At 36.8% G+C, this 22,590-nt stretch overlaps 1 protein-coding gene across 1 annotated transcript in view; it reads right to left on the reverse strand.

Moving 5' to 3' along the window:
* The window catches only part of nbeab (neurobeachin b), a 388,285-nt gene that overhangs the window by 257,594 nt on the left and 108,101 nt on the right, over positions 1-22,590 (reverse strand). The window contains 6 exon segments of the mRNA XM_048159945.1: positions 1,972-2,124; positions 7,072-7,180; positions 7,375-7,508; positions 7,810-8,007; positions 17,980-18,126; positions 20,205-20,324. Of these exon segments, the coding sequence (XP_048015902.1) occupies positions 1,972-2,124; positions 7,072-7,180; positions 7,375-7,508; positions 7,810-8,007; positions 17,980-18,126; positions 20,205-20,324 (861 nt within the window).

Genomic DNA, 22,590 nt, shown 5'->3' on the forward strand with positions numbered 1-22,590 from the left:
TTCTTCTTATCTTCTATTTCTCTTTATTTTATATTCCTTCTCTTTTTTTGTCATTCTCTTATTTTACTCATTTTCTGCCTTTCGTACTTCTTACTTTCCTTCCTTCTTTTTTCGTTCATTCTATTTATTTTTTATTTATTTTTGTTCCTTTCATCATCCATCTATCAATTTTAACTTTCTACCTCCCTTTATTGTTTCTTTTCTTTCTTTCTTTCTTTCTTTCTTTCTTTCTTTCTTTCTTTCTTTCTTTCTTTCTTTCTAGCATTTTCTTCTTTTTTTCCCCACTTCTTTCTTTTTTTTCCCTCTTTCTTTTATCTGTTTGGTTTAACTTTTTTCTTATCCTTCCATTACTTTCTTTTGTCATTCTGTTTTTTTTTCCTTTTCATTTTCTGTATTTTCTTCATTCCTACATTCCATTTTTCTATTCTTCTTTTTTCTTCTGTCCATCATTCATCCATCCATTTTCTCCTTTCTTTCTCGCTTCGATTTTTTGCTCACTTTCCTTTTTCCTCCACCCACTTTTCTTTTTCTTTCTTTCTTTCTTTCTTTCTTTCTTTCTTTCTTTCTTCTAGCTGATTTTTCTTCTTTTTTATTTCACATATTGTTTATGTTTAGATTTAACTTTTTCCCTACATTCTATTACTTTCTTTTATCATTCTGTTTTTCCATTTTCTGTATTTTCTTTCTAACTACCTACCTTTTTCCATTCTATTTTTCTCTTCCTATCATCATTCATTATTCAATTTTCTCCTTTCTTTCCTCCTTTTATTTTTTTGCTCACTTTCTTCCTTCCTTCCTTTCTTCCTTCACTGTAAAAAAGAATTGTTGGATTTAACTTAAAAAAGTAAGTTACCTGGTTGCCTTAAAATTTTGAGTTCATTGAAATTAAAAATTTGAGTTAATACAATGAAGGTGATTGATTTAATCAACAGAAACTCAAAATATTATGTTATCTGAACCACATTCATTTTCTAAGTTGATTTGACAAAAAAAACGACTATACAAATATTTTTTTTTTACAGTCTTTCTTTCTTTCTTTCTTTCTTTCTTTCTTTCTTTCTTTCTTTCTTTCTTTCTTTCTTGCCATCCTTCCTTCCCCACTTAGAGAACTCCCACTATCTCTCTCCTTTTGGAATCATGGCAAGCTTCCAGTGACCAAAGGTCTTTGTTTTGATCCTGTTTGTGTTTTCGTATCTCCTTTATTTATTCATGACAGTCAGCAGCAGTGCAGAAACTGAAGTGAACAATATTAGCAGCACAGAGTCTTGCCTCTTTTAGAAACGCCTCATCCTCTCCTTCATGGGTCATAACAAAGCAGGGTCAAATTTTAATTTTTAAGCTTGATCTTCACTCTAAATTTACCAACCATCTGTGACAATACAAACACTGAATTGTAAAATATCACTTTTCTTCAAGGCTGTAACATTTTGGCAGGTGACAAGGTGAATGAGGTGGCAGACTGTGAAGTTACTGATAAAAAAAAAAAAAAAAAAAATCTGATAAAAAAGAAAAGAAGCCGTTTAGGAGTAGTGAACAATTTCAATATAGAGCTTTTCTTGAAGTGTCATCTGCTTTTTAGATGATATGCAACTCATTATCAAGAGAGATGGATATGATTTTTTTTTTTTCTTTCATTAAAGTGTATTCAATGAGAAGGTATTGAAAAAAATTCAACATAAGAAAAGTAGGATGGGACTTGATTTTATGCATTAGAAATTGATTACATTTTATTAATAGTGGAGGAGAAGGGCTAAAAAATTAAGATAAATCTTTGATGTCAGCTGAAAAGAAAAATGTTTCAGACACAGTCAAAGTTAACTTTAATTTGTTGTTCTGATGTGAACACTTGAAAAATAACTCTCTGCTTTATGGTTACTTCAGCAAATATCACCGTGTGCTCATCTGCCCATCACAGTGTACTCAGATGCTCCTAATTGCAGTATCTTCTGGAAAAGACATGACCTTACTCACCTTTGCAGGTATGTGGATCCAAATAGCCGCATTGAACAGGATATGGTCACAGAGTTGTTTGAGGAGAGGTGCACCGTGGGTAAGGCCGTCCAGGTATTTGGCAAAAGACAGGAACTGCTCCAGAACGGCCCTGGTGATGTGCACCCGCGATGACTAAGAAAAGATTATGGTTAGATTACCAAACCAACCTCTGACTGCCAATTTCCTTATGAAATAAATGAATAAACCAACATCTTAAACTGGAAGCCATAGTTTGACTTTGTAGCAAAACAAGGACTTTAACTTTGTAGAGACTTTCTGTGTTATTAGTCTCAGCTGGCAACGGAGGTCTAGACAGGTGTGTGGTGTGAGACAGGAGTGAGTATAAACGAGACACAAACAGATGGCCGGCTACGTGTGAATGGGACGTCAGGCAGTGGGATCATTCAGGTGCCGTCTAGCTCAGATTTACAGCTGCTGCTGTTAAATGACGAAGTGAGGCTTTTACTCAAGTGCCAACTTTAGATGGAGCCAAGGGTACATTGAGACTATGAAATAAGGACAGCTATGAAGTAAAGATAGAGAGAGGAAAAAAGAATAATGACACTGGGATAATTTGTATGTCATCGCAATAAACGCACGGACAAGGAAGAATACAATAGCGCCGTTGAACCGGCATTCGCCGAGGAAATGCTGAAGTGCGCATTTGTCATTCATCAACCATAATGCGCTGTTTCTCCTCTGTCCTAGCAAGTGAATTGTGTGCGTGTTTTTTTTTTTTTTTTTTATTCAGCTCGTACTTACAAAAGCTCGAGTCAACTGAGGTCATGGCAACTCTTTCTGAAAGAACAAATCTTAATACTCTTATAACCATTTAAAAAAAGGAGAAATGCATTTATGCATTTATGCATTGAGAAAAAGCACAATTTGTCAATTACACATCAAAATTCCTTGGAGTTTTGTAGTTTAAAGGTGAAGTATGTAATATTGACAGCTAGCGGGTGAAATGGGTACAAATGGGCAGTACGAATTCAAAATATTGGAGAGAGTTGTTTCCTCCACCCTCTCCTCAACAGACTCGACACTCACATGGGTTGCCAGAATGGAGGAACGAGCGCAACTGACAATGGAAAGCAATGAGCCTTATACACTGTAAGTTGATCAGCTAGTGTATTTCTATTGTTTGTGAATTAAAAATATGCGATCTCTCACCTAATTTGTTTGGCTGGCTTCCGTGGCGACAATACGTTGTGTTTTCCACCAATTGGTAAGCCAGAGTGTCGAAATACTATTGGGTAAATTGGCAGTGGGCGGGGTCACAAAGACCAAAACAAAAACAGACATTCTGACCCCGAATTTTCAAAGTAGAACGGTTGGCTGTAGCATTGTTTTTCGGAGAAACAAGTACTTGAACTTAGCTTGTTTATTAACCAGTGTTAAAATACCTCCTATCCAAATTAAAGCTGCTGTCCGTAACTTTTTTCGTTAAAAATTATCCAAAATAAATTTTTGAGCAAGTACATAACCAGCCAGCGTTCAAAACTATCTCAACTTAGCCCGATTCACAGTGGTAAGCTTGTAATAATGTTTTATAATTCGGGTGGTACTGGTGGGTTTTCGCGGGAAATTCGAGCATGTCGTCGTTTGTCTTTGCGTCACGTCTGTTTGCATAAAGAACGAGTCCCAGCTAGGCTATATCGCATGTGAGGCAGATCATTTATAGCCTTTTCTCACAGCAGCTGCAATAATTGAACTTATCATTTGGATGGCGGATTGTATGTTATGACAAATTAACATTAGAGATTAGACTGTAGAGAAATTGAAATCTACAGGTAACGCTAATACACACTAAATACACAGCCACGCATAGGCGTAATTTGCGGGTGGGACGGGTGGGACATGTCCCCACCACTTTTTGCCAGGGTCGATATTGTCCCCAACATTTTTTGAAACATCTCGCAGCACGGATGTATCTAATACAAAATAAACATGTCTAGTTGATTAGGAATTCATTCGTTTGTGTTAAATAACAGGCAGTCTGGCGCTGGGATGTGTTGTTTTTGAAATCATATTGAGTGCTCTTTGCCACTGTTATCAGTGGTGCAACAGTGTTCTCTTGGCGTTTGGCTGGACGAGCGCTTCAATCTATCGCTTAACGCTTTTGCGGAGACTCTCGATTTGTTCCGGTGAAATCACAAAACGAAATACACATAAACATGTCCCTGCTCTTGATATACAATCGCTGATGAACATCTTTGGTTTTAATAAGAAAAAAAAAAAATTATATGAGGGCGGAATAGAAAACCCAGAACCTCTGGCACGCTGAACAAGAATTCTCCATCTCCAAGAATAGTCCATCAGGACAAAACAACATTAGATGCAGATCCACATATTTATTGACTAATGTAAATACTCTCAAGACTAACAATATATTATAGTAGATAAAACTATCATATTAAACATGAGGTCTATGTCAATAAATTTTGTGCATTTATTATTGTGATAATACACTTACAATACATCCCACCACACACATTCCTGTCTCACCCACTTTTTAAAACAAAGTTACGCCACTGCACCCAATCAATGCTGATGTTGTTAACATTAACAATTTGAGAACAAAATATAACAATAATAATAATTTGCACGGTTTGACGTGATCCGAGCAAAGCGATCGTTTTTTCGACCGATTTTGTAACGTCTGGATAAGATCCGTCGTAGTCAACCAACTTTGGAATTTTCAGAGTGCTTTTAGCCTCCTGAACGGTGCATGTAAATCACGAATTGGCTCCGGCCGGTCTAAGAAAACTGGGATTTGGCATCTTTGTGGCCCTGTCAGAAACTAACCAGAGAACCCCAATCCCCAGCTCTGGGGACTTCAAAAGAGTCCCTCATGTGGGTTAAGTGCCAGACCAGCTAGACCAGCCAAATCCCAATACACACCACACACACACGCAGACACACAAACACGTAATAAAGATTGTATGTGCAAAATATGACTATGCCTAAGTGTACCCGCCGTTGTATTTCAAATTGCATATAGGTATCCCTACTGTATAAGTTTAGCTAGGACTGTAGTTGTGCTAGTGTCATTTCTACCGATAAAATTTGACTGTAAACTATAACTTCTCTTGTATGCCTTTCCCACCTGACAAGTTTGGTTTCTTTGTAAATCTCTCTTTATGCCTCATTCAACAAGTTATGTCACATTACTGTAAAATGCATTGTTCTATTTTTAATGGTACTTTGGAGAAAATACACTCCGAATCTGAGGCTTCATAAATTATGCAAATCGAGCCACAAGACAAGACAAAGAAAAGTTGCCTGCCAGGATTGCCCACGCATCTATTGGCTGTTTCACCCAAGGAGGCGTGTTGGCTTGGTTTTCCATAAAATACAACAACACGCAATTTTCCCTTTGTCTCTCGATTGTCTTTTAATTGTCCATCGCCCTCTCGTGCACGTCTGGCGACTGCGCTTCCATCATGCACTCATCTTCTTTCGGGAAGACCATCTCCGGCGAAACAAACTTTCAAGTCCTCAGTTCAAATGTTCCCGCAGAAACGGAAGAAGCCAACGAACTACAGCAGCATTGAACCGAAACTCTGCATGCAAACTAACTGCAAGTACCGCTTCTCTATCTTAGATGTGATAACAGTCATACGACTTAATGATACTGATTCTTTGCTGGCTCTCAAGGACTGTTAGTAAGTTTTGCTACTTGTCTTCTCTCTTCTCTCTTATGTATATCCTCTGTGTATATTTAGCCATATAACCTTTGTATTAGGGCTGGGCGATATATCGCATGCGATTCTCACGCGCATTTCGTCAGTAAAGCCGGTTCCCTGATTACCGTTAAATCGCCATCACCTGCTTTCAAATGGAGCGCCTTTTAATAGACAAAGCCGTAGTTCACGGAGAAGCCACGCAAAATCGCGTTCAGTATCGAAGATGAATCGACTTCGATAATGAACCCGATTTTCCGTGGCTTATCAGTGAACTACGGCTCTGTCTATTAAAAGGCGCTCCATTTGAAAGCAGGTGATGGCGATTTAGCGGTAATCAGGGAACCGGCTTTACTGACGAAATGCGCGTGAGAATCGCATGCGATATATCGCCCAGCCCTACTTTGTATTATCAATTTCATATATTAAATACATTATATTCATGCTCGATTGTTCTGCTGCTCATTCAGAAAAACCAAGTCACTTCTACGTTTTCGATCCGGCAACATTGCTTTACGCTTTGATGCTATAATAGGAGTTTTATTCTCGTGGCCAGAGAATAACATTCTTTTTATAATAGTCTGTGAGAAAACCAACGGTTTGCTGGACAAACTAGGATAGTTTCTCTACACAACTATTAAGCTAGAACTACACTCATATATGTAATTGATTATAATTCGTTGTAATTAATTCACAATATATGAGCATAATTCCCTCTTGGGTTGATATATGTATCATAATTAATCATAAGGCTTTGTGATTTATTATATTCATATATTTCACCCATGAATTGATTAAATACTTGTAATATCGCTAAAGATTCATTACAATTTAATCACCATTGGCAGCATGATTTCTTGTAATGCTTTTTTTTTTCTTCAGTTGGTCAAAACAAAAGTGGCAGATATGTTATTTACTTGTTCAGATGATATTTTCCAGTGAAAATTCTTACTTTGGTCATACTTCAAGATTACAATCTGTGATTCTGAAATACAGTATCCACACCGATGTAGAGACTGACAGCAAACATTAGATTCATCCGTGCTGAGGAGCCGTGCCTATGCACAACCCACGTAAAGATGATAATTACGCAAATAACTGCAATTGCAGGTTTCAAACAGAGATGGCAACAAAGAGGCAAAAAACTTTCGGACTGCAGCTTTAATGTGCAACTATAAGACATTTGTAAGCTTATTTCCCCAAAGAGTCTAACCAATGCTCTTAGCCGTGGAACTACCATTTTGTCTTAACAATGGTTTGGGAAAACCTATTTGGAAACCGTTATTTTTGCAATTCCATTTTGGTGCTGCTAACAGCACAAAAATCGCAGACTTCAACTTTAACCAAACTAAATGATATGCTGGGAAATGAAAGGCGAAAGAAAACATCACATCACCTTTTCCAGGAGATACCCAATCACCAGGAAACCCTTCCCACCAAGCATCTGCTCTTGCATTGCCACTGAGCTCTTGAGAAGCTCCATCAGGAAGGCCAGAAGAGTTGAACTGCACCAAAACATCTCATTACACAACTATATTGGGTAACCTCTGCTGAAAGACTTGTCAACCATATATTAATGGAAAGAAATACATTTATTTAAATTAAATATTTAAATAAATGTATTTTATTAAATATTTTATTTAAATTAAAAAAAAAATCTTACTGACCCCAAACTTTTGGTAGACATAATATTACTTACCACACTGTGGTTTCCACCTGGCTTTCATTGTGCTGATGGAAATCCAGCTGTGCAAAGAGAGGAAACAGCACCTGGATGCCACCAATGGAGTGAATGGCACTATGAATGGAGTGCGTAACGATGGCCTTAACATCCTTACAGAAACAGAAGGGAAAATCACATGGATTAAAAAGTAGAGATCGATGTATTCAGTAATTAACTTTTTTTGCCACTGTTGAAAGTACCGACTCACATTAACCACTGACTAATCTCTGAGGAAATGTGTTCCTCCAAACAATTAACATTGAATGGCAAACACTGACATTATCTCATGGTGTTAGCTAAACAACGCAGCATCTGATTAACATTTAGAGACATTACTAACCATTGTGCAGTTTATTAAGGATTAAGAGAGCAGAAAGCCGTCTTAAAGTGTTAAGCAGACATTTACTGTACCTGAAGCATTAGAGCGTGAGGCGAATGCACAAATATGGATGGGTTTTCTCTGGGCGAGGACTCCAAGCAGAGCTGAGCATCTGTGGCTTTGGCGTTGTAAGTGAAGGAGATGCTGTTTGCTAACTTTCCATCATACAACACTTGTTTATGGTGGTCAGCCAGATGAATATCACTCTCTGATTTAAATTTAAAGGTGCTCTAGTGAGGTAAAAAAAGAAGATAAAGAGATAAATTAAAAAGAGAAGTCTAGACCAACACAGAAAGCTCAGATGGTTTAAATGTCACAATATTCACCTCTAAATGTTGGTGAAGGTGAGAAAATTAACTAATGAGTGAATTATCACAAAACGCATGAAAATATCACAATGTATATTTAACGCTTCTTAAAACAGTACATCTGCGTAAATCATATTATTCCATGCGCTTATTAAAGGATTTACTATTCCTAGCATGAAAAGGAGAAGATTCTTTTTATGCAGTGATTAAATCTTATCCAAAGTCGTGGGAGCGCGATGAATAATAAATGAGCTTGGTGACATGAAATAATCATGAAGATGAAGTAGGGGCGATGTGGGAATCCCCCAGCTGAATTATCATTCATGAGGTTGTTTCGTGTGCTGTCAAATCAAAGGCCTGCAGCCCAACACCTGCAGCACATCCCAGGTGATGATGTCATCCAGATGTGACCTGCTCCAGATGTGTGCTCACTGCATTAACGTGCAGTAAGCAGACAATGATAACAAGGCATTTTTACAAAACCAACTTCATTTTTATCTGCTTGACAACACTCGCATGAAAAGCACTGTTTATAATTTGTCATATGACCAGATAACATATATATTTTTTATACAACTGTTTGTTTTGGCCTCAAATCTGATTGGCTGAGAGCCTTTTCCAGTCATGCGATCCACTATAATTTTTACAAATACTACTGTTTTTGTATCACAGAATGCAGTTTTAAGAGTTTTTTAGGCAAGAATGTAGTATTTAGACGTCAAATATGTGACTCATATATAAACATAGTGCCTATTTTACAATTTGTTTAGACGCTTTCGCAGAAGTGAGCTCCAGGCTGTCAGCAGCCATTCAGCACTCATGTAACCATGTAACCGCTCCTGTTCGAACTGCCCACTCTAAGCAGGGACTCGAACCCTGGGTCCGCCGGCATGAGGAGTCAGGTGCTCTAACAAGGAGGCTAAAGACCACAGTCTCTAACGTCAGTTGCTAGAGCACCTCTTGAAATCAGGGCAGTGAGGTTTACACGCACAGCTCTTACCGGACCTACATCTGTTACACTCACCACCCCTAAACCTCACTCCCATCCGGGTCACGGCACCAATGTCACATCTTCTGTCCAAAACACCCACTTCTAAAATGGGACTCGAACCCGGGTCCGCTGGCATGGGAGTCAGACACTCTAACAAGGAGGCTAAAGACACGGAACAGTTTTACACGGAACACGGAACAGCTTTATCTCAGCCAGTCCTTCGGGAATTTGCTGCTGGCCATTACATAGATAGTGGCTAAACATGAGATATAATTATTTTGTCGTATATCAAACAGACTTGTTCCAGAGCAAATCGATTTGGGTTAAGGGGAAAATTAAGTTTCATAACTTTATATTTAGGCTATATTTATCTTAAATCATGTACTAGAGTACTGCTTTTGTATGTTTTACTGAATTGTTTGCTTGCGTTTATTTCCTATTCTCTTTTATCATGGCTATTACTTGTTAATTTAAATATTATTGTTCAATATATATTATGTTATATAAAGAATATGCCATATTTGGTATTGAGAAAAGGTCCGTTAGTGATCGTGACATGGACTTCAGTGAAAGTTACATTATTACACCATTAGATGGTGGCAAAGTCTTTATGTGTGAGTCAGTAGCAAATTGGAAGGGGCTGGTTGTAAACAAGGAAGTTGTTTTAGCGCTGTCATGGGAAAAGGATAGTGATGTCCAAATGAAGCAATGAACCAGTATTGAACCACTTCATCAATTGTTTTGAAAATGGGTTCATTCATTCAAAGCTTCGTTTCAGTGACATCTAGTGGCGAAATTGTAGATAGCAAAATAATGTCTGTATGAGTGTAACTAGGGTTTGTGTGAATGATGTAAATAAACTTTGATTGAAACTCCTACTACAACAAACTCACATCTTGTGCATCATTTTGGGTGTCTATATAGTCATATTACGCGCCAAAAAAGCTGCTGAAGCATGTGCGCAGCAAAGTCTCACGTCACAAAGCCTCTCGCGATGCGAAGCAATATCGACTAGTCTGAACCAGTCACGTGATTCACTCAGAGAACCGAAGCAGTTGCTGCTTCCGACGTCATCGGTCACGTGGGTTTTTCCGCACCAAAGCAAGCTTCGAAGCAGCAGTTCAAGAAAAATCCTGCTTCGAGTTCGAAGCTTGTGTCGGAGCATCGGTGTCAAACGGTCATCACTAGAAAAGGACAAAGACAAAGATTTCGCTTTCCTCAGCGGACATTCAAACTGTTTTATATAATGGATATAATAATATGGACATCGACCTGAAGAATGAATGCTGTAACGTTATACACTCGTTTAGTCGATCCAACTCTCATAATACCATAATACTCTACTCTACATAATACAATAAGCATCAATGAAGCGACTCGACGTTCCTTCATTACTAGTTCTAAAGTGCCGTTTTAGAATTAGTAACGGAGGCTTGGGCTCAACTGTTAAACTGTCAACTTGAGATTTGAATCCATAATGGAAGGAAGTAGTTTTACACAAAAGAGGGTTTTAAAGACAATGTTGTTGTTTCTTATTTATTTGCTCACTTGTGCCCTTGAACCGTTGTATAAATGCAATATCACACTCGTAGCTGTGCGATATGGCGTATATCAGCATGCTGTGATTACTTACGGCATTCAGTCTACGACCATGACGAAAACGTACCTGTGGGCGGGAGTCGACTCCTCGTCGTAAGTCCAACTCCGTATCGGCTGAGCTACTGAGCAAGATTGGTTACGGCCAAAAAAAGCGAAACGCATAGAGCCGGAAAGTCCAAAGTACGTTCGTTTACAAATCGGGCACTCCGGTAAGAAGCGTTTTGAAGTCGTAACATGATATTGCGCGAGGAGACGCGAAAACAAGTCTTTATGAATCCATAATCCGATCCCGGCCATCATCAAAACCGTGCGTGAAAACGAGCAAAAGCGCTTGTCGATGTTTTACCGGCCTCTAGCATTCGTTTCTGTCGGAAACTGCAGCGAGACGTACTCGTCTGTACGTAATTTTGTGTCTCGCGAAAACGTGCCCACGGGTATGTCTCTCCTATGAGACCAGGTTGGCCGAATCACAGCCATGCTGACATACAGCCATATCACACGGCTACGAGTGTGATTAGGGCTGGGCGATATATCGCATGCGATTCTCACGCGCATTTCGTCAGTAAAGCGTTCCCTGATTACCGCTAAATCGCCATCACCTGCTTTCAAATGGAGCGCCATTTAACAGACAGAGCCGTAGTTCACTGATAAGCCACGCAATATCACGTTCATATCGCAGATGAATCGCCTTCGATAATGAACGCGATATTTGCGTGGCTTATCAGTGAACTACAGCTCTGTCTGTTAAATGGCGCTCCATTTGAAAGCAGGTGATGGCGATTTAGCGGTAATCAGGGAACCGGCTTTACTGACGAAATGCGCGTGAGAATCGCATGCAATATATCGCCCAGCCCTAAGTGTGATATTGCTTATTTACAGTATACGCTTATCAGTATGTCTGAATATCATTCTATGAAAAATCAAGAGCAGAAAACTCTCAGCTCCACATAAAAACACAGGCTATGTTCGAAATTGAATACTAGTGCATTATGTTTATTTATTTATTTATTTATGATTTAATGCCATATCAGCAGCAATGGCTATATTCATGGCAATCATCACTATCACTTCAATACATTATTTACAATAATTTAAGAATTTTGTCTTAAAAAGAATCACTATACAAAATCAGGCATATATACCAATAACAACAATTACATAGAATCTTTCAATTGAATATTCAACAGAAATTCTAAAATTACTACTCCAGGAGAAACCTTTTTAAAAATGTCCATTAATCTAATGCATTATGTACTGCATACTGTGGAGTATATACTGTATATTTCTTGCTATATAAATACTATTGCTATAGTTCGAATAGTTGTTGTACACTACATTTTATTACATGCTATCTTTGCAATCAATTAATTAATTATTTTAGTAAATATCATCTAGGTTACTTAGTTTTACTTTTGTAAAACTGTCCTACATCTAACTCAAACAGTGATTAAAAAGGAGATGTTAACAACTGCATTCGGAAACAAACTACATGGCCCTTTGTATTCATATTCCATTATCCATGTACTAACTGTGCACCAGTGTCTATTTAAAGATGTAGGAGGGTGTTTGTAATTAACTTGTTGTCGTTAAATAGATTATTACCTCGCGGAATACAGTTTCTAAGGCAATAAACCTGATGAAAATATTTTTCCATATTTTCCCTTTCACGGTCTGTGAGCAAACAAATTCAGCAGTATATACAAATCTGTTCAGCTTTACTGTTATCTTTATTCTACTAAAAATGAGGAAAACAGACAGAAAAAAATAAACATATTACAGATTTGATGTTCTGTATGCTTATTTTGACCTAAAAAGATTCGTGTTGTTCGGTTTACTCTGCTGAACAGAGATAGCATAAATGTCACCTGTTGCTGGTCAGGTTTCTGCTGCAAAGTAAATCTCAAAATCTATCAGATTGACTGGAAAAATAAATATCACAGCAGGTTAATGCATGTCAACAATGTGCAAGAATGTTGAAAGCACTGCCTCAGAAAAAAAAAAAAAATCTGACAGGACGCTGACGTAACGTCTAATACACTTCTAACAGGAGCTGATGATGTCATGCTCACATGTTCTCTCTTCCATGACGAACACGGAGAAAGACAAAGACAGGGACAAAACATAGATATTATGTATCATCATCAAAGAATAATAATAATGAATGACGAAAATAATAATAAGAAATGTTTCTTGAGCAGCAAATCAGCATATTATAATGATTTCTAAAGGGTCATGTGACCATAGATGTATATGTATCAGCATGTCCGCCATCTTAGAATGGTCAACATTTCAGATGCTGTCACTCACAGTAAAAATCAATGAGTTTCCACAAGATTCCACAATACTCCGCAGATATTTAAATTCCCTTCACATGTGAGAATGTGCTGGTTTGTGTTTTTATAAGTATTAACTCATCATAACAGGTTTTACTATGGTAACTATTTAATGTCGAGTTAGATAATGCCTTTGTCTTGTTGTATTATGTAAGTTTAGCCAAATCATGTCCTGAAGTCTGTTTCAAATATACATAATCATCATACATGCTTCTAACCTACAGGTTGCAGACAACTCAGTCAACTTACAATTTAAAATAACACTCATTTTAAAAATTGTAGTGTTCACGGTCCAATATTGGAACGGTCAAAGCCGGTCCGTGAACAGAACTTCAGGACTGACTGACGGAAAGACTTACGTATAGTGGCCCATAGAAACAGCTGCCAATGAGGCATCTATGTATATATTTCTATGCATGTGACACTAAAGACTGGAGTAATGACTGCTGAAAATTCATCTTCACCATCACAGGAACAAATGATACTTAAATTTAATAGAAAATTTGTATTAATATTTTAAAATATTACTGTTTTTTTGTTTTGTTTTGTTTTGTTTTGTTTTGTTTTGTTTTGTTATACCTTGATGAGCATAAGAGACTTTTTACTGATTCCAAAACTTACAAACATATTCTTCCAAGCTGAAGCTGCTAATATGAGACCAAACCTGTTTATTCTATCAAGGCATTTTAGACAAGACCTCAAGTAAATGTGTCTGACTGGGGGTCAGTCTTTGTAGGCAGCAGCAAGCAACAAGACGGTAATCGGGTCATCTTCAGATCAGTCACATAAAAATCACTGGAGACCGTGAGTTTACAGCCTGCCACAGCCCACTGTCTCTACGCGCCCAGGCAAAAAAGGCTATAAGGACCTAAGGGAGCTGACACAATTACAGTCAACAGAACAAATAATGGTGTCAGTGGTTGTTGAAGGGCAGGAAGCAGAAGTCACTAAAGGGTAGCAAACAGAAAAAAAAGCTAGCATTTAAGCTAGCATGGTTTGGGAACACTGGGTTTCATTCACTAAGCATGCGTGCACACAAATTTGTGCATGAAATCTGCGTATAAACACTTTCGCAAACAAATCATGATTCAACAAAAACGTTCATACTAAAATTTATTCTTAATAAATGTATTCTAAAAAAGCAAAGGGGTTAATAAAAGCCTTCTGATGTGAAGCGATGCATTTGTGTAATGCAAGTGTGATGCACTTTCTTCGTAAGTTGAATACGGAAGGCGGTCTGGCGGAAGCTAGATATTTTACTTTATACCTTGTTAATTATGGATATTTTTCTTACACAAATGTATCGCTTCACTTCAGAAGGCCTTTATTAACCCCCCAGAGCCGCATGGAGTACGTTTATGATGGATGGATGCACTTTCTTCAGCTTCATACTTGTTGTTTCCCGTTCACTGCCATTATAAAGCTTGGATGCGTCAGGATATTTATTAAAGGTGCCCTAGATTCAAAATTTGAATTTACCTAGGCATAGTTGAATAACAAGAGTTCAGTACATGGAAAAGATATACACTGAGTTTCAAACTCCATTGCTTTCTCTTTCTTATGTAAATCTCATTTGTTTAAAAGACTTCCGGAAAACACGCGGATCTCAACATAACACCGACTGTTACGTAACAGTCGGGGTGTACGCCCCAATATGTGCATATGCCAGCCCATGTTCCCAACATTATGAAAGGCATTAGACAAGGGCAGCCAGTAACGTATGGATCTGCACAGGTGAATCAATCAGACTAGGTAAGCAAGCAAGAACAATAGTGAAAAATGGCAGATGGAGCAATAATAACTGACATGATCCATGATAGCATGATATTTTTAGTGATATTTGTAAATTGTCTATTCTAAATGTTTCGTTAGCATGTTGCTAATGTACTGTTAAATGAGGTTAAAGTTACCATCGTTTCTTACTGAATTCACGGAGACAAGAGCTGTCGCTATTTTCATTTTTAAACACTTGCAGTCTGTATAATTCATAAACACAACTTCATTCTTTATAAATCTCTCCAACAGTGTAGCATTAGCTGTTAGCCACAGAGCACAGCCTCAAACTCATAGAGAATCAAATATAAACATCAAAATAAATACTTTACTCACATAATTCGAAGCATGCATACAGCATGCATGACGAACATCTTGCAAAAATCCATTTGAGGGTTATATTAGCTGTGTGAACTTTGTAAATGTGCTGTAATATAATCGAGAGCTTGTGTGGCAGGGAGCACGCGAATTAAAGGGGCAGCGCGCTGAAAAAAATCAGTGCATAGTTAATGATGCCCCAAAATAGGCAGTTAAAAAAATGTAATTTAAAAAAAAATCTATGGGGTATTTTGAGCTGAAACTTCACAGACACATTCAGGGGACACCTTAGACTTATATTACATCTTGTGAAAAAGCATTCTTGGGCACCTTTAATATAACTCCGATTGCATTCATTCAGAAAGAAGAAAGTCATATACACCTAGGATGGCTTGAGGGCAGTGTTAGGGTAAGTTACTTCAAAAAAGTAATTAATTACTAATTACTAATTACATCATCAATGTTGTATTTAAAATATTTTTCTAATTACTCTGTCTGAAAATTAATTTAATTACTCAATAAGTAATTCAACTCGTTACTAATTACTTCTTAAAATCCCTATAAACCCTGACCGGATAGACAATAGAAAGGAAACTCTTCTAATAATTTAAATATGAGTCAAACATGGAATTTAAAACATTTTAGCTTTATTAAAACATATAATAGGCCTACTTAAAAAAAAAAAAAAAATTGTAACAAATAGGGATGTCACGATACCAAAAATTTAGTAGTCTGGTACCGGTACCACCAAAAGTGCACAATACTCGATACCAAAGTCGATACCATGGAAAAATAATTAAAGATACAAATAAAACAGTTATATTTTTTTCAGGTAGGTCTAATAGTAGTAAATAAAAATACGACAGAAATTGAATAATCAAATATAAAATAACTCTGCATAGTCATAACTGTATAAATTAAATATAGATTAATCCTTATTAAAGCTTTTCTTTTGTTGTTTGATTATCATTTATTAATATTGACAGCCAATAGTAGGCTGAGGCTATGACCTGTTACACATGCTGTTCACATTTACATAACCAACACGAATATACGCCAAGACGGGCATTTTGATATAACTATGTGTGTATTTGAACGTGTAATGTAATAAACCGCGAAAATCTACTTTAGTAACGTGCAACACCCAACACTGCTTGAGGGTAAGTAAATCTCAGGCTAATTTTCATTTTAAAGTGAAATAATTCTTTTAGAACTAATTCATGTGCATACGTACTTGTTGTGAATTAGGCAGAGATTTTTCGTGAGAAGTTCTCCTGTGCGTACAAATACGAAATAATCCATGCAATTATTAGTGAATGAGACCCAATGATTTTACAAAAAAACAAGACAAAACAAAATATTCACTCAATCCACATTCATGTTTTGTTTTGCTACATTAAAAAATGAGCATAGAATTGACAAAAAAAAAAAAAAACTTTCTCTTATTTTCCACATTTATTTTAATTTTTGTCTCGCTTGCATAGGCAGGCTCTAATAAAAATAATTGTAAATATGTATTTTTTTTTTTTTTGTACCCTCATTCTGTCATTCTGTCCACAAACACAGTTTTAGAAGGTAATTGCTTAGGGTTATCCATCACAATTAAAAACCCATTTCTTCATGCTTTTCATCAAATGGGGGCCGGGCCCTGCGGTTTAGCCTTGCTACATAAACTCTAAAGGCCTTTGCCCTATTCCTAGACAAGGTAGATTCAACTGATCAGCCAGAAGAGCTGACAGATAGTCTGATGGCTTGCACTCCATTGAAATATACAACCCCTTTTCAGATTTCAAGAGACTCCATTCACAGGTTTATCTTGGGTGGGTAATTGCTTTCTCCCTGAAGCAGACTGCTCATTATTTCTGCCAACCTGTCCGTCATGACGACGTGAGGGGCAGCGGGAATCAGAGGTCTAGAAGCTCAATTAAAAAGGGAAATGACCAGCCCACACTGATTAGAGAAAAACCAGTGCAAATGTCTACCAGATAGTTTAAAACACACTAGGTAAAAATAAATAAATAAACTGTTAGGATGGGTTTTAGCAGTTATTAACATATTTGCCCTTTTAGATTACGCAGCTCATAAGTAAAACACTGCTGTAATGGAGCAAAGACAATTGAGATGGTGTCAGAATTTGAAATTAAATTAGGAAAAGCTCATCACTCATAAACAATGGCTTTGAATCACTGTAATGTCATTTTTGGGATACATATGCTATCCGTTCCATGCATGTGGTTTATTGTTTTAGATAATGAGTCACTAATCAAAGCCTGCTGCTTCAGAGAAAATTAGACTTTGCACAATGAGACTGAAAAACTGCTTCAAGTCCCAATTACTAATAGGACAGAGCTTCATATTTAATAAGGATACAGCCTTGAAAAAGGCTCTGTTTACCCCATGGATGCAATTAAACGCTAAATCGCTTCAAAAGCACCTTGAGAATTAGCGACAAAAGGTCAGAGACATGAAAGGGAAAGAAAGACTATAAACTATCCGGAGGCAGACTTCATCAACGGAAGACTTCATTAAGAAGCAAAACCAAGAAACTTTGCTGTCGTCAGTGTAAAAGCAATAATGTATGAATAAGGTTCATCAAACAAACGTTTGGTAATAAGTAAATATGTAAATGCAGCATTTCTCACATCCTTTTCCCTGCTGAAAAAAAACGTTTTTTTTTTGTAACACAATAATGACCAGCTTGAAATCAGCTGAGATTTAGATCTCAAAACTGTGGTTGTTTCCTCAGGGTGGTGAAATCATTGTTGGAACGCACATCAATCAATAACCAAATGTCACAGACAGAGTTATAACATCTCTTGGAGATCAATGGTGGCTGTGAAGCGTTGGGGTGTAACGCACTTTGGCAAATCTGATACATACCTTGTATCCTGGGCCTAGTTGATGGATGGCAAATATCTGAGCAGGGTTTAGCGCTTCACTGAACACATAGATGGCTCCGAGCTGTCCGCAGAACACTCGGTTGGCGTCTGCCGTCTCAGATGAGCCGAGGAAACATTTGTCATAGCTCTGTGATAAGCACAAGAAAACAGCTTGGAGTTCTTAAAGCAATCTCTCAAAAGTGGATAGTAGGGAAAAAATAGAGAGCTGGAGTGGAAATATAGTGAATGTCAGTATGCAAACTCCATACTAAGCGACTAATGGTTCACAGTGTAATTGAGATGTAGCATTACAGAGATGTTATTCTGAGCTGAAACCTGCCTATTAGTTTAATCAAAATCAGCACCCAGGAGATCTGAGGTTAAGCACTGCTGGTCCAACCTTTTAATTATCTTACATTGCTTTCAGTGAGGTACAGGCAAAACAGAGGCAAAGGTCTGTGAATTTTAATCTAATCACCGAATCCCCAAGATATCCCCAAGTCTTATATAAAGCTTGAGCTGAAATATATAGTGCAGTCATGAAACTCTTCTGAGCAGATGATTGGTTCACTTAAAGCCGATTGGTCGTCCAATCGTTTCTTTGTACTATCTGTTAGGGCTGTGTATCTGCAAGAATCTGGTGATACAATACGGTTACCATACAATATATTGCGATACTGTAAGAAAGGCAATATATTGCGATATTTCTTGTTTTTTTAGAAAGAGGATATAATTTTAGAAAAAAAAACTGTCAACCATATGTGTGAGGTCTGAAAACGCACTCTGATGGTGGAAGTGATGTCTCGCACTCATTGAAGTATACACGCGAGAGATCACTTCCGGCATCAGAGCGCGTTTTCAGACCTCACACACCGGATGCTCAAGGCAGTTGGACATAGTGGGGTATTAGAGGTAAAAAATGATATAAATACTGTTCGGTTTCTTGCACAAACCGATTGTTTCGTATCTTAGGACATCAATGTGTCGTCACGAGCCGCTGGGTTTAATTTGGATTTGTTTTTTTGTTTCTTTTTTTGACTCTTATAGATGGAGTTCCCATTGACATGCATTATACGACTGACAGACGGCAACGGTTGGAGTTAAAAATCATCATTTGTGTTCTACTGAAGAAACAAAGTCACCTGCATCTTGGATGCCCTGGGGGTAAGCAGATAATCATCAAATTTTCATTTTTGGGTGAACTATCCCTTTAAGTGACTGCAGGATTTCTTTAGGTGTATGTTTTAAAGGTTTACAGTATAGCAGTTTTTAATTTCTAAAGTATTTAACAACAGAAAGTGCATGTGCAAGTGAGTGGATATTTTTTTATATTTAATAATGTAAAGCTGCTTGCTTTAAAGCATTCTTGTATAAAGTGCTATTTAAATAAATGTGCCTTCACTGAAGTGCTGAACTGCAGAGCTGGTGCAAACATATCCACATCGCTATGATCAGATGCTTTCTTTCTGCTTCCACCGCTGTCATTTTGTTGGGTTTAAACTGAACACAAAGCCACGAATCTTGGATGTAAACAAATAAATAAATAAATATCGATACAGTATTGGCAAACATAATACACCCCTACTATCTATGTAACCTATTTATTCCTGACTTCGAATCGGATCAGTCACTGCAGCGCGCCATGGGATTTTGCTAGACCTCCACCTTCCCCAGCACCACCTGCCTAGATCAGCTCTGGGGTTCTGCCTATGTTTCCTTGCAGCAGGCTGAATTCAATTCACTGTTTTCATCACTCATCTAGCTGCAGCAACATAGCAGATCTAGTCCACCAAGACCAAGCCTATGTACATTCCTTGCTTATTAATAAATGCTGGTTAAATTAATTCCAAAAGTTGTCATGATTGAAATATATTCCTGTTTTTCTACAGACAAACTTAATTAAACTGTCCCATTTTCATCATATTGCAAAAAACCTCAAAACAAAACAAACATTAATCAGCATAAAAAAGACAGCCAAATACTGATTAAGAAAATTATTCAGCATCAAAAAGACAAGTTATTTTTGTAGCACACATACTGCTGTATAGGCTAAACTACATGATAGGTTTGACATGCTGGCAGCAATATTTATTTATTCTGAAACTGTGGTAAATCAATGCATTTTTTATGGTGTAATTTCACACTGTGCCGACAGTGTTGATGATATTACTCTGAGAGAACATCCGGCAGCTACAGACAGAGAAAGCGAGAGCAAAGTGGCCTTACGTCGTTGGTGTTGACGTGCCAAGCCATGTCACCGTAGGAGACCAGCTGTCCATTGACGTAGCAGCGAATCTCACTGTTCCTCCAGCGGTTGTAGATGTGAACGATGCTGATCATGTACCACTAGAGAAAGAAAAACATATTAGTACATACCTGTAGCAGAGCATATCTGTTTAAATTATTCAGTGGTCATAATCTAAAAATCAGGACTGTTTTGAGAGGCTTATGGAGAGTACAATTAATTCTGCATATTGTTGAAGCATCGGAGTTCATGGTTATATTGATACACTTGTATAAATAATCATAATAATACGTTGTGATATTATTAGCATGAAATTAACCCTTTTCAAGTTTTAATGCACATTGTCAATAAATTATGAATGTTTGTTATTCCGAAGATAATATTAACATGTCAGATATCACTGTCAAGTTGCATTTATATTATGTATAAAACACTGATAATATAACAGTAATTGAATTCCAACTACTTCTTGATAGCAAACTAATTCAGCAACACTCATATAAAAGCCAAATGCTGCAATTTCGAAGAAAATTGGGCTCAATCAAGTTTCAGATGGACAGAATCTTTTCAGAATATTTTTTTTAAATGGGGTTTTAGCTGTATTTTTCTTCCCCGGCACTGGAAGCACAAAATTCAACCCAAAACCATTTTCATGGGCAGCAGGCAGAAGGTCTAATGCAGTAAAAATTTGCATTTAGATATAAATAATACATCAGATCTTGAGTGAGAGGAGAATAGAGGAGAGGAGAGAGAGGAAGCAGACAGAGGCAGAGAGGAAATCAGACTAGTGAGGGAGTAAAGGCAGGTTTACTTAGCAGAAGACAAGGGTCATTACAGATTTCATTTCTGTCAATGTGACACCACACGAAAGAGTCACGAAATGGAGCAGTGTTTCAAACACATTCAGGACAAGAAGCATGTTCTGTGTGTGTTCTTTTTGCTGTATATTTTCAGAGCAATGTAACATCCAACAGTCATACTAACTAATTGTTAAAACAACATGCCTAACATATCCATTTAGCTACATTTTGAAAAATACATAATCATATATGCATGAACTATGATAAGGTTCTATTGTCATTCTGTCATTGCAATTTATCTGCATTTTTTAATCTTCAAAACAAGAACACATCCAAACGTACTAAGAGAGTTGCTACACAGCCTGTTATCGTTTATATTAAGTCACTAAATCAAAAATCCCATTATTAGGAAGAAAAAAAAAAACCCTATGAGTCTAACCCACTGGAGATGAAAAGAATTAAACAGTTCATTACATGTGTGTAACAGTGGGTAATCCAATGAGCTACAAAAATGCATTTCTCTTTTTAAACTGTAATAAAAAGATAAACTGTTGTTTTATCAGGATTGGACCACAAGAGATCTGAATCACATTGGCTTCCATACATCTGTACATCAACATTTTATTCAATTAAACTCATAGAAGTAGCTGAAAATGAAAATATTAATGGGTCTGCTCTTTTTCTGTAAACAGTTAAATATAAATGTGCTATTTAAATGTAACTATTTAGCTCATCCTATTATTTGTCATACATATACATATTTTTTTAATATATATATTTAATGGGAAAGTTCACCCAAAAATGAAGATTATCCCATTATTTACTCACCCTCAAGCCATCCTAGGTGTGTATGACTATCTTCTTTTAGATGAACAGAATCAGAGATAAATTTAATAATATCCTTAGTCCTCCAAGATTTATAATGGTATAGTCAAAAATAATGCATCCATCCATAAAAAAAAAAATATTATATTTACATAAAATAAAAATATTATTACAATTTAAAATAACTGTTTTCTATTTGAATATATTTCACAAAGTAATTTATTCCTGTGATGGCAAAGCTGAATTTTCAGCATCGTTACTCCAGTCTTCAGTGTCACATGATCCTTCAGAAATCATTCTAATATGCTGATCTGCTGCTCAAGAAACATTTAATGTGTACAATTGTACAAAATATTTGTGTACAATATTTTTTTTCAGGATTATTTGATGAATAGAAAGTTCAAAAGAACAGTGTTTATCTGAAATCTAATCTTTTGTAACATTATAAATGTCTTTACTGCCACTTTTGATTGATTTAATGCATCCTTGCTGAATAAAAGTATTCATTTCTTTCATTTCTTTTCAAAAAAATAAAAATAAAAATTCTTACTGACCCCAAACTTTTGAACGGTAGTGTATAATGTGTGTATAATGCTACAGAAGCTTTGTATTTCAGATAAATGCTGTTCTTTTGAACTTTCTATTCATCAAGGAATCCTGAAAAAAAAAGTACACAACTGTTTCAACATTGAAAATAATCATAAATGTTTATTGAGCAGCAGATCAGCATATTAGAATGATT

The sequence above is a fragment of the Megalobrama amblycephala genome, linkage group LG16, assembly GCF_018812025.1.
Source record: "Megalobrama amblycephala isolate DHTTF-2021 linkage group LG16, ASM1881202v1, whole genome shotgun sequence".
NCBI lineage: Eukaryota > Metazoa > Chordata > Actinopteri > Cypriniformes > Xenocyprididae > Megalobrama > Megalobrama amblycephala.